This window comes from Phytophthora infestans, genomic scaffold (assembly GCF_000142945.1).
Source record: "Phytophthora infestans T30-4 supercont1.1 genomic scaffold, whole genome shotgun sequence".
Classification (NCBI taxonomy): Eukaryota; Oomycota; class Peronosporomycetes; order Peronosporales; family Peronosporaceae; genus Phytophthora; species Phytophthora infestans.
The window spans coordinates 575,221-592,712 of NW_003303758.1; the positions used below are offsets into that span (position 1 = coordinate 575,221).

A 17,492-nucleotide genomic window follows, 5' to 3' on the forward strand; every position below is an offset into this window, starting at 1 on the left:
CAGGTTGAAGTGGGTGCTAGATCTTAGAGTTTAGGCGTGAAGTGTGTGAAGTGGAACAAGGTTTATCTACTTAATTTCCAGAATGAATCTCGTGACATAGGGCTACAATTGTGCGTTTTTTTCGTGAATCACGGCTACGCTTTCTTTGACGCACACTTGCGGTTCATTGCTTTCCAGGTCAGATATAGCTTTGCATATTAGCCGTCATGTGCGAGATGATTATCTTTATTAGCTGTCCTATTCTAAGCATCATTTCAACACCACTCAGAGGGCCTGTCATTCTCGTCTCGTCCTCGTAAAAGACTGGATTTGTCCGCCCTGGCGAGCAAAACTTCACAAAGCGTGGCTTAACGCCTTTCGTAGGCATAAATATCAAGGTCAGCGAGTGGATAACATCACGATGATGTACCCTGGTACTCGTGGGCCTTCGTCTAGAGTGGCAGTCGACCTCGGACAGACGGACGGAACTATTGACGATGGCTGGCCTACAAACGAGCCAAACCAATTGCCTCCACCTGGGCGTCCACAACCTATGAATGCTCCAAGGGTGCGATCATATTGGCGTCGGCGATACGACCAGTGGGCCCGCGACGACGACGAAACCAGAACTAGAAAAGCTTATGCCCCCGGTACAATTGCGACGCTCCCGATGTCCATGCAGATTGCATTTCGGCGCAAGATGCTGTCAATCTTTGCGCTCCAGCTAATGCTACTTACAGCTCTTGTGGCTTCGCTAACGTACAATTCCACCTTGAGCGAGTGGACACGCAGCACGTTCAAGAGAACTACTGACCTTGTGGGACCTCTGATCGGTTCAATTGCTGCTCTTGGTGGCGTATATTTCGTGCGCACTCGCTTCCCATTGAATTGGGTCATGGTCGCAGCTTTCAGCGTCGTGCTGAGTCTTTTGGTGGCAGGTGTTCAGACTTGGCTGGATACACCCGCCGGGTTATTTTGCTGCGGCTTCACGTTTGTGACTGTGTGCGTCATGATCGTGCTTTCAAGTCTTTCATATCGATACCATGGGGATGCAATTCCTTCAGGTCCAAGTGCTGGCTTACAGCCCGATACGGACGGTGAAGTGGTGCTTCGCTCGTCGTTAGTTTCAGGCTGTATAGCCTTCGCGATTTCCGCAATCATTTCGGGCATTCTTTATGGTATTCTAGGTGACAGCGACGATTTTGTATCGCTCCGAGCATTGGGATATTCATTGGCATTGGAGTTGGTACTTATCGTGTGGTTCTCCTATGACGCCAGTAGCATGTACAGCATTATGACGCCGGACGAGTACATGAGCGGAGTCGTGTACTTCTACGTGGACCTTATAGTGCTCACGTGTGCCGCCTTCTTCCTCGCCGGCATCATGTTTGTAGCTGCCATGTTTTGCCCCACTGCAAGCTTTGGCTACTGCAACTGCAACGGATGCTTGTGTTTTAGTCGAGCACGACAGGAAGAAGAGAATAACGACGCAGGCGTGATTCCGTACGACGTCGACGAAGACAGAACCATTTCTTACGGTGCAGTCGAGACCGCTCGAGACATAGAACGTGGATAGCAAGCATTCTCAAGTCGAAATTGACACTGGCGCTCGCCATTCAATTGCAAGACCCCGTCGAGTTTGATACACTTGTCTCGTCTCATGTATTTTAAAATTACCGAACCGGTACTGAGAGAACAGAAACTTTAGGTTCTACCGGTATTTGATAGGCTAAAAAAGTCCGCGAGTGTTTATGGAGCAGGAATGGCAGCAAGTATCGCGCCGTCGGCGTGGTAGGCCTCGTAATGAGGCTTCTTGTCCCCGAATCGCCCGATCGAAGACCTCGAGAGCTGATACTAACGGTAAGAGGTTCTTAATCAACCGTAACATTACCTCCGGAAATGGCTTCGTGTCGCTGTATTGTATCAGCGACGGGTTCGCTGTTTCCCAGTCTCTGGTGCATTGATTCCAAACCTTGCGCTGCTAACGTCCTATGAGATTTAAAATCAGACAACTTGTGCGCGTTTTCGGTTGATCAATTTGCAGCTGGAGAAGAGGAAGTGGAACCTGTGCCCGAGGTGTCCACGAACAAGCAAATGCAGATCATTGGACGAGTGCGCAGCATTGCCGACGTTCTGCGAGATTCATTGCTGCTACAAGATGCGCTGCGCGTTATTACGGACCATTTTGCGCTGAATGCAGTCAAGAAATCAGTTGATAGAGACGTTGAAGGAGTTGACACAGAAGAAGCAACCGACTACAGCCCAACGCTCGTAGGCTACGGACTCGGGAGCTTCTGCGCGTCTTCCAATGCTGTGCATCAATTGGGATTCCTGGTAGCGTTGACGGAAGCTCTGGGTGGAAGACAATCCGAAGCAAATCTGCACTGCGCCGAGATTTTCGACCCCGCCATGAACCAGGTCAAACTGCAGCACCCTCATATTTATCCAATCCAGCAAACTAACGCTTTCCATGATGATCGACAAATTAGAGTGACGGTGCGATCGCGGAGCATTTTCAGTTGAAGGTAATCCAAGAGAACGAGCATGGGCGACGGCGCGTAGCTTCCAACACTGTGTTCTTCATGCCGCATTGTGGCATAGCTCTGTACCAGAACGTGCTGGCTTGCAACTGGGGTCCTGCCATCAAGAAGCTTGTAATCATCGGCAATAGTTTCTCAGCATACGGAGACCGCTTGATTGGAGCTAAAGAGCGCGGAGAGGTGCTCCTTGTCAGTGTATTGCCATATCTGGACGAAGTGCCTTTGCCTTGCGGTGTCGCCAAACGTCACGATGACTTCTCGCGCTATGAGGCGGCGTTCAACGATCTAAGTATACTCAGATTCCAGCCCACGGTACTGGACCGTGCGCTACGAGACGACCAACTCCTCAACGAGAAGATGGCCACCGTAGCTATGACTGAGACAGGGAAGCGTGGCCCTAGTTCCAAATGAAAACCAAGTTTGAATCTGAGAGTACCATAAAGCCTGTGAGTCTCTTATTCGAGCAAATTCTAGGTCGAGACCCGTCACTAGGTACATGCAGTGACGTATGAAACCCCGATAACCGTAGAAGAAATCATACGGCGCAACGGATTTGCCTGTGGCTGCTCGCTGACAAGAAACTGGAGACCCCTTCAGTCGAGTCGGATAGGCCCCTCCGATAACTTCTCCAACGTCTGCAGCATCGCACATCCAACGCGTCGGCGAACGGAGCTCCAGATCCCAAAAATACAAGTCCAAGCTCTGCATTGCCGTCGTCCGTTTCCGTCAGCGCACACGTTTCTCCTTCTGTGGTACGGACTGGCACTTTTCATCTCTTCTGATGGCATTTGCCAGGTGCATTGGAGGCGAGCCTGACCCTTTGTGTTGTGCAGCTGTGCCCCGTGAGATTCCCCTTGGACGGATGAAAGTGCGTCAAATTCTAGGCTGGACACGCCCCACAGACATGGCTATGAGCAGCTACCACAGTAAGAGACCCGGAATATCCAGCAGCTCCAGTAACAACCGGGAACACGAACATGACGTCTCTTACGAAGCTATGAACAATTTGTCGACCAACAAGCTACATGCACCTAAATCTGGTGCGTCTCGGGTTAGAAACAACAATTCGAAGGATGTTGAGACTTCCCGTACTGAAAACGTAAGCAAAGTTGTCTGTTGTCATCACTTTGATAGCTAGGACACTAATGTTTCTTGTGATCTTTAGATTAAGAGCAGCCCAGAGAGCCCAGAGGAGCCTGAGGACAAAGTATCTGTTACAAAAACGATCTCACCGCAAAGTAGTCACGGTCACACAGGAAAGGAGAAATCTCGCGCTGTTCCATGCAGCAACGTAGACAACAGTAACAGCAGCATAGCGTCATCTTCATTGGGTGCTTTAACGACAAACACAGCAGCAGCTACCTCTTCACCGACGGCTCCACCACCTCCGAAAGTGACATTCCGTAAGGGCGAGAAGAGTTTTCTCGACTTCCACCAGCACTACGCCATCACGAGACACTTGGGAGAAGGCTCGTACTCGACGGTGAAGCAGGTGACGCACCGCAAGAAAGGAGGCTTTTATGCCTGCAAGATCGTGGACAAGTTGAGTCTCTCGGATGTGGATCGTGCAGCTCTTTCGCATGAAGTACGAGTGCTGTCGAGTGTCAGCCACGTGAACATCATGCGTCTGTATGAAGTTATTGAAGACGACGCCAAGTGCTATTTAGTCACGGAGCTGGCTGAAGGAGGCGATCTCTTCGACCGTATCGTTAAGCAAGGTAAATTCCCAGAGCGAGAGGCACAGAAGGTAGCAGCAGCGTTAGTGGAAGCGCTCCACTACTGCCACAAACACAGCATCATCCATCGCGATGTCAAACCGGAGAACGTGCTGCTATCTGGAGACGATGTCAAGCTGTGCGACTTCGGCTTTGCTCGGCAACTCGATCATCAAGAAGACCAGGCCTCAGACTCATGTGGAACACCTGGTTACGCCGCTCCCGAGATCCTAGACGGACGTTCGTATGGTCTGGAAGTCGACGTGTTCTCGCTGGGTGTCGTGACGTACATTATGCTGTGCGGATACCCTCCCTTCCCAATGAAACTTGCCCAGCTGCGTACACATCGCTTCAATGTGCGGTTTCCATCCAAGGACTGGGCTGCTATTCATCCTGATGTCAAGACCTTAATTTCTAAAATGTTACATGTCAACCCGAAGGAGAGACCGTCGATGGCAGTTCTTCGAACGCACCCGTGGATCCAGTTGGGTAGAGTCACGCTGGAGCGTCTGCGTAAGGAAAACGAGGAACGTCGACGTCTTGCTGATCTAACGCGACGTCAACACGCAGCTTCAGCGATCCGAAAGAAGCTCGTCATGGGCGGCTTCGAGGCTGTTAAATACGGTCGCAATGGTCTGCCACATCGCACTAAGCTACGTCTGTCAACTGACGGTAAAGTCATGAGCTGGCAACCAAAGCTACTGAAGCGAAGCCTGCTGCGGTATCAGAATGCACGCAGCTTTACAAGTATCTTCGGTATTGGCGGCAAGGAAAACAGTCAGCCAGACCTGCATGCTCCACAGTCAGAGCCGAAGCGAATCCCGACTGGCGGTACGCCTAACAACGCGCACGATGAGTCTGAGCACACTGCTAACGCTGCTTGCGTGTCGTCCCCTCATCCCACTGACAGCTCGACCAGCAGCACTTCCGACGCTATTAACGAGAAGCGTCTGTGGTGGCGTTCGCTACGTCGGGAGCGTGGTGCGAAGACTGAACGCACGGCCAGTGGTGGATTCACACTCAACCTTTCCGCTCGACAGACCGGCAGCACCCCGACATCGCCAATAACGCCCCCAGCAGCAAAGGTGCTTCGGATGCGAACACCTAGCTCCATCTCGGAGCAGCCTGAGACCCCTTCCGCGCTGTCTCCGGAGCGTCTGGACGACTCAATCAAACTACACGACATCCGCCAACTGCTTGCCGGTGATGACGCGCCGTTCTTCGCTGGCCACGCTATGAACTTGCCTAATTCCTCCAAACGCGCGGTGGATCCTGCTTGTGTGCTGTCCGTATGCACTCGATTCCGCGAACTTCATCTCGAATTCCCGAACGAAGGTATACGTGATGGATTCATCTATTTACTCCAGCAAGCCACGTTGCCATTGCAGCAGCGTGGCCCAGTTCAGTCTACACGAGTGGTGAAGGCGTCGTCAATGCCACCACCCGCACCAACCAACGTGTCCGACAGAAAACAAGATACTTTTGTGGTCACGACGCCACCCGATGAAGAGGCTAAGATCCAACCTGATGATCGTGAACATAGCAGTGAACCAGAAGTCGACGAAGAGGATGTGGAGGCCGTTGCGAAGACAGCGAGGGCAGTGAACTCCAACCAGGACGAGTGACTTTCTCCTTTAATTATTATTCGCGGAGTAATTTCGATAATCCAATAATGGGAAAAAAGATCCTCATTACTGTGATTCTTGATAGCAAAGTTATCGATTACTACGTAGTAGAAATCCTTATTGATGAAGTCCTGATACATAGAATTGTGTTTTGTTACGATCTCTAATCCCCGAAAGATTTTGAAGCTTGACGCCGCACTCTTGAGGTTGGAGAGAATGCGTCCTCTTCTCCACCTGAATCCATGCAGACGCCACTGGAGCCTGCGCGTTGTCTTGAGTCGACGTGAAGATCTAGAACGTCACTTGAGTTTCGATGTCGTTCCATTGGCTTGCCTCGTGTTGACGGTAACCGGTAAATCGATTTTCGACGTGCGAGTACGATTCTGCGATTGAAGACGGACGAGCAAGCGAGGAAGACGGAGATGGCAGCCACAAAGAGCAGGTACGTCCGACGCGATACAAGCTTCGATGCGTGAGCCTTAATCATGAAAATGAGCGCAAGTTCTCCAATCTGACAGAGACCAACAGCAGCCATGAGAGCCTTGCGAGGACTGATACGAAAGAAGGTCATGACTCCAGTCATGGACACTGTCTTAATCCCCACGATCAGCAACACCATGGACAAGATCTCGCCAGCGTTCCGGATCAGGAACATTGGGTGCAGAATCATACCCACACAGGCGAAAAACATGCTGCCGAACAAGTTTTCCATCACCCGGATCGACATGAACGCAGCCTTGGCATTCCCAGACACGTGCACGAAAGCAAGACCAGCTAGAAAAGCCCCACACTCGAGTGAAAGACCAATCATCTCAGAGAAAAGTGCCATGAACAGACACACAGACACCACTCCTAACAGAACCAAAGGAGCGTTGTGTACTTCCTCCATGGCAGTCAAAAAGCGCAGCAGCTTCGGCACTACGTATTGGTGCAGACATACGGTCATGCTGACTACCACAGCGTAGGCCACAATAGTTCGTACCATGGCGACACCAATCCATCCGACTGAGCGTACGGAAAACCACTCGGGCGTGCCTAGAGCAAAGCTCATTAACAAATCTTGGATCGCGATAATCGACGTGACCGTCTACAATAAACGAGCAAACACCTTGCGTTAGTACCACAGCAAAGTAGCGAACTAAGACGCGAGTACTGTAAAACGCTTACCCGCCCGAAGGAAGAGTCCTGGATCCGATTCTCCCGAATGTGTTCGTAAAGTGGCGCAGTCGTCGAAAAGCACACACCCAAGCCAATACTCAACCCCTCAATAAACGAATGCGTCCATCCGATGTAGACCGCCACACCAGCAACCAGCAGCACAGTAGACAAGATATACGCCACGCCACCGACAAAATACTTCCTGAAGATATCCTCCGGCTGCTGCGGTGAGTACGCTGCTCCATGTCCAAATAGCAGGAATATAGAGCCGAAGAGTGAGATCGTCTCCACCTCCTTGTACAGTCTCACAACACCCAGACACGACGGTCCCACGAGCGCCCCACCCAGAACATACCCTGCATGAGGAGGGATATTAAAGTACGTAGCAATAATCCCTCCAATCGCCGAGACTCCTAGCAGCACAGCCACTTGCGCCAGCAGCTCCATATCGTAGTGTAACACAGCTGGATCCGCCTTCTTCTCCACCTCTTCCAGCTTCTTCAACTGCTCAGCATTCAGCCCCGTCGTGTTCTTCAAGTGTCCTGTCTCGTAGTCTACTTCTTTGATGCCATTCTTCTCCAGTTTCTGTTCTCTCTCCTCTTCTTCCTGATGAGCCAACACCTCTTTCAGCTTCTTGGACTGCAGCACCTCCTCCTGCTCGACGTGTTCGAGCTCCAACAACGTTCCGTTGAGACCTAAAGCGAGTCTCTTGAGGTTTCTCTGCACTAACTGTAGCTCTTCTCTCAAGTGCTGTCTCTCGCGAAGCTGGGCCTGCGTGTACTTGGCAAACTGGTCGCCTGTGTCCATTTCCTGCAGACTTTTCACTACCGAAAGCTCTAGTTGCTGCACAATGTGGATATGCTCCTCGACCTGGTCGATAGAAACGTCGGTAGCCGTCACCACGGCGTCTATAGTATCTAGGGATCCATGTGTGCTGGAATCCAGGCTCGAAAATGAAAGGGGGGCCATACGAGGCGCAGGTTTCTGGTCAGTGTTGCCAGATGATGAGGCCCTCGTCGCGTCCTGCGCCACTGTGGGCGCTGGAGATGCTGGGGAGGCGGCATGTTCAGGATATGATAGCACGTTGATTTGAGCTACAGCATACTGGTAAGGAGAGAGCGTGAACGCAAGCAGGAGCAGAGATAACGTGACGCCACTTCGAGTGTGCAGCATGGAGATGGCGGCTGACACGTTTTCGACAGGAATGGGTATAATTGCAAAAGCGAATTAATTAATTATGGGGAAGCGGACATAACGGATTTGCTGTTGCCATTTTGACCTATTCTTGCCTTACTTTGTTGAAGTCAGCGGCAGTTGAGCAGCCATAATTCCGGAAACTGCATCGATAGTATCGATTCGATACACCAAGACCTCTTTCTTAGCACCCACACGACGACCTTCCAGATGCATGTAGAATCTGCTCCCAATTACAAGCAGATGCCCCCTCCCTGCCGCCATTGAGTGTCAAACCTCCACCCTCAATGCGTTCGCGAATGCGAGAATTCACTGCGTACCGTTTATGAATTGCCTACCATGAACTGCTGGCCGTTGCCATTTCTCATTCTCCTCCAGGACAATGGCGTCTTTGTCTCCGTTCACTTCATGGCAAAGCGCGTTACTTCATACGCAAGAAGCTTGGACAGCATTGCAACCGAAGCTCCTCCCATACGCGAAGTCGAACGCGCTGACTGTGGCTCTGCAGATCCTGCTCGTCCTCATCGCACTCACGTGGCTGGCGAGTGTCTTGACACGCAACTACTCGTTCACTGACCGTCTTTGGTCTATCACTCCACCGATGTTCGCCTGGCACTTTGCCTTTCACGCGTACCTAAAAGACGGTGGCGTTTGGGATCAGCGACTGCTGCTGATGGCGGGTTTGACGACGTCGAGGGGCTGCAGACTCACGTTTAATTTCTGGCGCAAAGGGGGTTACAAACTTAGCGAGGAGGACTATCGTTGGGCTGTGGTGCGGCAGTACATGCACTGGACTCTGTTCGAAGTACTGAATCTTACGTTCATCGCCGGATATCAGCACCTGCTGCTGTTGCTGCTGGCTGTGCCTTCGTATGTCGTGTATTTCCACCGCCACGAGGAGTTGAACGAGATGGATGCTGTCGCGACTGTGGCATTCCTCTTGTTACTCGTGCTTGAGACCGTGGCTGACCAACAGCAGTGGACCTTTTACAGCATTAAATACGAGCTGATCGCACAGAAGAAGCAGCTTACTGGAGACTATAAGGCCGGCTTCAACCGCAGTGGTCTCTTCCGCTACAGTCGTCACCCGAATTTCTTCGGCGAGATGTCGCTGTGGTGGGCATTCTACCTCTTTAGCGTTGCAGCATCAAAGCAGGCGTTCAATCCGGCAAGCTTGGGCACGATCTTGCTGGCGTTGCTGTTTCAGGGATCCGCACCATTTACGGAGTACATCACGGCGTCAAAATATCCGCTGTACAAGCAGTACCAGCGTCGGGTGCCGATGTTTACTCCTTGGCTCCCGTCGACTGTACCAAGCTCTGACATCCACCTGGAGTAGTGTCAGAAGTTATGCTGCCGATGCAGTAATCCGAACGCGACCAGTTCAGGACCACTTTTCAGACGTCAAAGTCACGATGAAGAAGACCTATTTGATGGCACATCATACGGTGCAGAAGCGCTAGCTTAGTGCACTGATGCATTTTGGATCATTGTTATCGGGTGGGAACTCGAGAACGGATGGCCATTAACATTCTACCTCTCGTCGACGAACAATTCCAGACCACCTCCAAGTTGCGGGTTTAATAGCTAAAAGGGACACACATTGCATTAGCCACATACATAAGCTCATGATCTCTACAGAAGCCTTAGCCTCGTACTACAGTACTAATTCGCAAGCGTATTCACCCGCTACTAATGTAAACACGCTTCCATAACCCCAACTTCGTTCCCAAAGGTACTCACTTACAAAATGCCCCAATCATCTTTGCTTTAACAAAGAGCATATCTGCCGTATTTCATAGCTCGGTGGCGTCTATTTGCAAGAATAAAATGTCAGTCGAGTGGTGACATTGCGCATCAAGTAGCCCTGAGCGAGCTTGCGCCTTGCCGTTTTTCAGAAGCGGTTCTTATATGGAAGTTTCTTAGGCGATGTCATTACTGAGCCACACACAGCCTCTTTTCCAGAAGTTCACCGTACGCTTAGTAAAACCTGGCGAAACAAGCGTCTATCTTTTCACTTTGTGGTGCATTAGTGTTCAAGCTCTGTAGTGTCTTTCGACCCTTGTGCTTTTTGCTTGCTTGAGAATTCGGAGGCTAAATGAATTCTGTTATTGATCTCTCAGCTCTCACTACTCTGTAGTAGTTTCTGTTCGTTTCCTAATTGTTGTCTTCCTCCTAATATGCATCATACATTGCCCGAATGTTGTCGACTTGCCCTCCGGTCGTTGCACCGCTCATCGGTTGCTATCAGGCTGCAACTGCTGTCCGTCGTTTGCTTGCGTTGCTGCGTTACGTCTGCTGAAATATTTTAAGCCACCACTACAAGCTCGCAGCTCACGGCTCTAGGTGGATGCGACTTGTCTAAAATTGGCTTTATAAAGGACTTTGTGATGAGCAAGTGGTCCGGAATTGCTCGCGGTCCGGAACTGGACACCAACGGATCAAAAGCGCGTGCACGCGACGCCAATCTCTTGTTTAGCGTCAAGGCGGCTGCATTGCAACCAGCAAGTCTTTGCAGTGCAAGATACATGCACGGGACTCAGTGTTCTTTTACTGGCAGTAAAGCGGGTTTTCTCAGTGAATTTACCTAAATCTTAAGTTTTAGCTACTAATTTTGTGTAGCAACCCAAAACCTACAACAAGCTGCGCACACGGCCGTTCGCTTAGGACAGGGGGAAACCGGTACAGTAAAACGCCCAACCCTGTGTGTTTCTGTTCGAGCAAATTTTTAGGTGGAAAAATGCGATATTTCAGCAGACTATCCTTTACCGGTAAGTACTGATGAGTGTTCATGCTTGGTAACCATGCTGCGATTACTCGACTCCCTCCACAATGTTGTCTAAGTCAACTTGTCTTGCACTGATGACTTGCAGCCTGCAGGTTACCATGGCTGACAACGTTAGTGCTATGGACGGCAAGTGCCTCGAGGGCGCGTCATTGAAAAGCTTTCACAGTGTGACACCGAGCTAGAAGTTCTAACTTAGAACCAATTCCTTTGATTTCTTTAGCCCATAGTTTCCCTCGTATCCGCAAAGATTGTGAATCAGCCACAAATGCCACAAAAAGACAAACAGAAAAAAACGCTCGTACGCGTGTGAAGCGTGATTCCCTCTCAACGGCGTTCTTCTGCGTTGAGAGGGAACCACACTGTCGGTTCTTAAACACTGTCGGTTCTTAAAAAAACTGACAGTGCGGGTATATGATGCTGGCTTCCATTGCGAACTTCGGCGTGCGCTAGTACTTCACAGTGCGAAGTACCAGCGCACGCCCACTTCAAACGACTTAGAACGTAAGAAAATGCTAAAGCTCGCTAAAACGAATGTTATGTTATTCAGAGTTTCATACTGAGCGTCTATTGTCTGGAATCCAGGCTCTGGATGTAGGATCTGCCCAATACTGTACTGTACCAGTACAGTACAGTATCATGGACGGGTGCATTCCAGCACATCATTTTCGTCGCAATGAGTGCCCCTAAGGACACTCTTCATCCGGTGGAGACTTGTCTTCGAAAGCTCATTTCACAATTTGCGTTCACCCAACTACACTAGTCGGGAAACCCCATTTGCACTCCGATCTCAAGGACGATGCGAATGCCTTTCCAAGTCTTGCTCGTACTCCTGGCAACCCTGCTTGTAAGCTGCACTGAGGCTGCCATTCCAGCAAAAAAACAGCTCACGATTGCAACGACGAACTCTACCGCGACCGCCAAGGCCCTTCAGATATTTTTCAACGACGATGCTAAGCAGAACAGCGGCAATGGGTTCCTAAAAGTGGTGACGCTTTCAGCGAGCAACGATGAGCGTGCTAGCGTGGGTGTAATTACATCTGGACAGGGCCCACGAGTTGGAGCTGGAACCACAGTAGTGGCAAACGACGTCCCATCGGGCGAAACTGTGACTGTGACGATCTACAACAACAACGGCCTTTGGCAACGATGTCAGCGGTGGTGGAATCGACTATTTACAGGCTCAGCTGCAAAATCGACTCGTAGGCTTCGATTCGACAATTAGTTTGCAGTAGATGAACCCGTTTGTTCTTCAAAGTGTTTCCTCCTCCTCCGTGGTTGTTTTAGCTACTTTTAGGAGTACTTAGATAAGTGACGTGATGTCAGCATACGATTAATGAGCTATTCTCAGCCCACAAACCTCTTTCGGGCGTTGGAAGGAATATAACGATGCGTCAAGCATTACCAGCTATAGCTTGGCCTCGAAAATAGTATGTTTCCTTCACATATTCGAAGCTCGGCCTTCCTATAGTACTTTGAAGTAAAAGGTGTTTCAATTTTCGGAGCAAAATAGCCTGCTTTTCTATATTCTAGTACAATCACGCATTCGTGGAGGGCCAGTACAAACTATAGTGAGAGAGAGAGAGATGATCATGGACGTCTATACCTGTATCACATTTAAAAAAAAACTTTAGAAGTGTTAGCTGCTCGCGATTAAGTACGCCTTCTTTGATTTTGAGAAAAATAAAGAGATGCTGCTGCCACAGGATAATTTCGTAGTCCACCCTAAAACAGTTGTAAAATAGGACAAATCCTTAGCTTCTAGTTTTCCTCGTAGTAGTAGTACGTATAGGGATTAATTCGGTGTATGTAGCGCACACCAATAGTAGGAATCGATTCGATACAAATTTCAAATGAGCTGGTCTTATTTTCTAACCGAGCTCTATTAAACTCTGAGGGTTTCCCTTTCGTAAAAGGTTTTGTTAAGATATCAAGAGATGTATTTATATTACTCGATTGATGGAAAATAGTGAGCTTCGATATGAGGTGTTCTGTGCAGCACTGGAGTACCAAAATGTAAATGCAGAAGTCTTTGTTGCGAATGTTCCTGACATTGGATATTGCATTTTTCACGTCGTTTGAACGGCAGCCAAGCTTGCAGGCAGTGCTCGGAATATTTTATTTAATATCAATAGTTCTTGTATTTTCATGAAATTATTAACTATTGGAAACTGCTATATCGGGGTATTATTGCTCACGAACACAATATACTACTACACAGTTTGGTGACTGTTCAGGTTGTTGCCGACGGCCCCATGACCGTAGTTGGATGGCCCAGAGCTCTGCAATTCAAAGTCGCTTAGGCGCCGGCATTTAGAGTCAACTTGTAAGCTCACTTTTGATTCTTCTATCTACTGCACAACCTTCACATTGGGCTCTGCACGCAACCGCGACATCTGCCGCTTCTTTTTCGTCGCCGACGCTAGCCACCACTTTGCCTGCAACTACTGTGGGACGAGGCGCAAGCAGCCCCCGTCAAGTGGCTATGTCAATCTGGTGAGCCATCTCAAGGACAAGCACCCCGGCTATCTCGACGACTACGAGTCCCACTAAAGCAGACAGACCGGGTACCAGTGGATTGAGTGGGTCGTCACCCGCAACATGCCCTTAAGCGAGGTCGACGATCCACTCACGAGAACCATGTCCAAGATTAAGCCTGTCTGCTCAAAGACGCTCAAGCGCCACATGTCGCTGGTAGTGGCAGCAGTAGAAGCCTAGATTAACGCTGAAATTTCTGGCCAATATGGTTTTTATGTTTGACGCATCTACGTTTTTCCTGTATGGCTACGTGGCTATCTACGGAGTGTACTTTCACAAGGGTCAGCTCAAGCAAAAGCTGCTCGCCATTGCACCGATGGAGGAAGGTGACCTGACGGCCCAATCACATTACAATTTTATCCAGAAAACCAGCGAGATTTTCGACCTATCAGAGAGGGGCTTGACATTTTTGATTGGTGATAACTGTTCTTTCAACCAAGCTACTGTGTGGTGTAGTGATTTCTCCGTAGTTGCGGATTATCGCCCGTCGACAAAGACGTGACACCGAACAAGATGTTCAAGCGACAAACTCTCGGTCATGTGATGTACGGTGACGCCAAGGTGCAAGGGACTCGACGGCGTCACTACCGAACTCTCAACGGTTATTGGATACGGTCCATATGTCACTGAATCCAGGCTGTCCCTATTATTAATAATGGACTGGCCGGATTCGCATTCAGCGGCCAAGAACTGACCATCTACGGTACGAACCCTCGGTGGCGGTTGGGATGAGTTCGCAGAAGACTCAGCGACCCTTGGAAGACACGTCCACCGTCTGGGACAGGGCGCGGGCCGTTAAAGATACTCATGCGACGGTGCAGACGACGCTTCGCGGGCAAGAAGATCCATAACGGATCATTGTTCACTTGATATTTGCTTACTTGATTAGGACTTCTTATTAGGAATAGACCCGAAAGGGTAAGCATAAATACAGAACAGAATTTCCACTCAAGCGACACAGAGCGACGTCCGGCTTCAAGGTAAGCGTCGGGTATGCTTGTTTGAGTGTGTTATGCCTGTCGGTGATCTCGATGCTCTGTGGCGAGTGTTCATCCGGCAAGGTCTAGAGACTGTGTATTTTGGCCGATTACGATCGGGAGGTTTTTACGTGACGGCTTATTGTTGCCTATTTGCACGACTGGGATTGCTTATTTTGCATCCCTTTTATTCTTCCAACCGAGTGTTGAACACTCGGTGCCCTCGTAAAAGGCTTACCCGTGCCTGGTACCCTTCCGCTGTTGGGACCACGAGGATTCATAACACCTACTAGCTTTGCTCGTGCTAGTAGCGTGTTTTTTTTACTGGTTGGCCTATATAAGTAGTTTACAAGGTTCAGTTTGTCCCGGTGCAACGGCAGAACTGGGGTCTTCAGGTCCGCCCGAAAGATCGTTTTCTATCCTAGTAGACGTATTGTTGTGGGAACGTCCTAACTACGTTTGTAGCTAGAGTTAACGTGGGAATTCCAACACCACAACTGCGACACGCTTGAACGTGCCCCTTATTGGCTGTGCGTCCGATCGCTTTGATCTGGCTGTAAACACCTACTTGAGCAACTACCAAGGCTGAGGTGGACTCGGTCAGCACGCTGATGGCGGTGCTGCGCACGATCCACAACCGCGCCGCTATGCGCGAATACACGCCTCTGTCACCCCTGAGGCCGAACGGCACGGGGTGGAGCTCCACGTTCGAGATGGTGGCTCGCTACGTCCGTTTCCGGGGTGATATCAAGCAAGTTGACTCCGTCTTTGAGCTTACCCCGGAAGGCCGGAATGCACCGACGCATCGAGGCGCTACAGGAAGTCATCTGTGTCTTCCAAAGCGTAGCCCTAAAACTACAGCAGGAGGACCTCACACTTGCCGATGTTCGCGCATTGTTCAACCCCGTTGTCCCGATGACCAAGGCCAAGTTGAGCGCGACGTCTCCTATCGTCCAATCTCCTACTTTTGAGTCTGCCGTGGTGAAGTAACTACGATTTTCATTTTACTTTTATTTGATAATACTAATATTATCGATATGCCAATTACTAGGTTATTAACGGAGAGGTGGGACGTCTGACAGCCGCTGAGCGCAAGGCAATTAGGCCTTTCGAGATGGCAGCGACACCATCACGCTCAGGCAAGAAGCGCAAGCAGCGGGACGTCGAAGAGGAGAAGGAGGACTTCGCGACGTTAGTGCTCAGAGCGAAGAAGGCGAGCGGTGCTTGGCGGACATCGCCCCCGTACGTCAAGTCCCTCGAAAAGCTACCGCCTACCAGCAATCGCTGCGAACGGCTCTTCTCGCAGACCAAGCTTGTGCTGACGCCACAAAGGGCGTCATTGTTGCATGTGAACTTCGAAATGCTAATGTTTCTGCGTGTTAACATCAGTTTTTGGGATGTTACTATGGTGCATGCCGCATACCAGTAGATGTGAAGGTGTTGCACCGTCATTTAGAGCGATGAGGACGTAAGACTGCCAAACTATTTTGTATTTGACAATGAGTATCTACTGTTTGTATGTGTATTGAATAACTTATTATGGAGACTGAAAGCAGGCCGTACACTATGATACGGTATTCTCCGAGCTCTGCTTTCGGGTGTCCGTAAGCAATTTGGGGTGGCGTCTTCTGATGATGTATACCATTTGAGCGTTGCAGTTTATTGAGGGGTACCGGTTTCAGGCGGTAAGTACCCATAAACCGGTAACCAAACCGGTCCAACACGATCACGCGATAATTACGGTACGTTGATTAGACGAGTAGGATGATTGGACGAGTGCAGAATGTTGGTGATTGGATGCACCAATTGATTGGATGACCTAGGTAGTGAGGACTGTGTAAGCTCCGATTAATCAATCACTTCGGAATCTTCCTTCTTCCCCTCAAGTGTCTTCGCTCCGGTCTACTCCCCGAGTGGTGACTCTTCCCTTCGCTTCGTACAAGCCCAACGTTACCTAAAACCCGTGACCACTATCACAGTTGCTCGTGTTGTAAAGCAATTTATGACTCTTATCACGATGGATCATTCATTACGTGTTGGATAATTGATTGCTTAACCAAATCAGAATTAATATTTCGAAGTATTACTCAGGTTCCATTGATGGCTATTAACAAAGCCGGAGATTGTTGGTGTCTATGCTGTTACCCCTCGCATGGTTCTTAATTGATATGCATGTGCAGATCCAGTGGTGGTTTACAACTGTGCAATGAAGGCTGTGAATTTCTCCAGCACCGATGTTTAGGTAGTTCCCGCGTGTCGCCATATTTCGATATTCAATACATCCGTTTATTCCTGAATTCGAAAAACAATCCCGTCGTTCCAGTAGCCTCTGGTAAAAATAGCACATATTTCGCTGTTTTTTTCGCACTACCAGCCCAACTCTCTCGTTTAACCTTTTGTGTAAATAATTTGTTGGTAAGCTATAATAGATCGTACACTATCGCAAAAGGTTTCATATAGACACTGGTTTAGACACAGTTTGAGACTCAAACTGGGCTCAAACTTTGGATTGAGCTCCAGCCTCAGCCTGTGGCTGGATACATATACATGTAGTGCTCTCGACGACGAGTGTGTCTGCAAATAAGCAGACAAGTCCGCTGAGTAAACGCGGGTATTGCCACATGTCGAGAAAAGTAGCGTCGTACCAGCCCAGCTGACTACACTCATGTGTGAAACCAATTGGTCTGTCGCGTTTAGCGCAGCTACACAGAAACCGACGTACCGGTACATGCACTCCACCCTCAACCATAGCTAATGCTTTTATTATGAAGTACATTGTAGTATAGATTTGCATTGTTAAGCTGGTGGAAGCGTTCATGAGGACTAATCTGACGAGTCTTGCCATTGTATTCCAAGAGTAATGTTGGTCATGGCGAGCCCGATAAGGCATCAATTAGTGTAATAGTACTACAAAAATCAAACGTCAAGTTTGTACATTATCCAACGTATCTTGCCACTCTCGTAGGCCCCTGTTCGGTGTA

At 49.5% G+C, this 17,492-nt stretch overlaps 6 protein-coding genes across 6 annotated transcripts; 5 read left to right on the forward strand and 1 right to left on the reverse strand.

The window, feature by feature from the left end:
• Positions 1–400: 400 nt before the first annotated feature.
• PITG_00079 (protein kinase) lies at positions 401–1,555 on the forward strand (the record flags this gene model as incomplete). The annotated part of the gene is made up of 1 exon (XM_002908667.1): positions 401–1,555. One exon carries the CDS (start codon positions 401–403, stop codon positions 1,553–1,555), a length of 1,155 nt encoding a protein of 384 aa, XP_002908713.1.
• A 90-nt stretch (positions 1,556–1,645) lies between these two features.
• Positions 1,646–2,930, forward strand: PITG_00080 (protein kinase; the record flags this gene model as incomplete). Its single annotated transcript, XM_002908668.1, has 3 exons — positions 1,646–1,839; positions 1,988–2,397; positions 2,469–2,930. The coding sequence occupies 3 exons, from the start codon at positions 1,731–1,733 to the stop codon at positions 2,928–2,930; spliced, it is 981 nt and encodes a 326-aa protein (XP_002908714.1).
• A 422-nt stretch (positions 2,931–3,352) lies between these two features.
• On the forward strand, positions 3,353–5,859 carry PITG_00081 (protein kinase, putative; the record flags this gene model as incomplete). Its single annotated transcript, XM_002908669.1, has 2 exons — positions 3,353–3,570; positions 3,685–5,859. The coding sequence occupies 2 exons, from the start codon at positions 3,382–3,384 to the stop codon at positions 5,857–5,859; spliced, it is 2,364 nt and encodes a 787-aa protein (XP_002908715.1).
• A 163-nt stretch (positions 5,860–6,022) lies between these two features.
• On the reverse strand, positions 6,023–8,190 carry PITG_00082 (monovalent Cation:Proton Antiporter-2 (CPA2) family; the record flags this gene model as incomplete). The annotated part of the gene is made up of 2 exons (XM_002908670.1): positions 6,023–6,946; positions 7,027–8,190. 2 exons carry the CDS (start codon positions 8,188–8,190, stop codon positions 6,023–6,025), a joined length of 2,088 nt encoding a protein of 695 aa, XP_002908716.1.
• Positions 8,191–8,593: 403 nt separating this feature from the next.
• Positions 8,594–9,550, forward strand: PITG_00083 (uncharacterized protein; the record flags this gene model as incomplete). The annotated part of the gene is made up of 1 exon (XM_002908671.1): positions 8,594–9,550. One exon carries the CDS (start codon positions 8,594–8,596, stop codon positions 9,548–9,550), a length of 957 nt encoding a protein of 318 aa, XP_002908717.1.
• A 1,051-nt stretch (positions 9,551–10,601) lies between these two features.
• PITG_00084 (uncharacterized protein) lies at positions 10,602–12,207 on the forward strand (the record flags this gene model as incomplete). Its single annotated transcript, XM_002908672.1, has 3 exons — positions 10,602–10,770; positions 11,220–11,360; positions 11,760–12,207. 3 exons carry the CDS (start codon positions 10,602–10,604, stop codon positions 11,855–11,857), a joined length of 408 nt encoding a protein of 135 aa, XP_002908718.1.
• Positions 12,208–17,492: the final 5,285 nt, after the last annotated feature.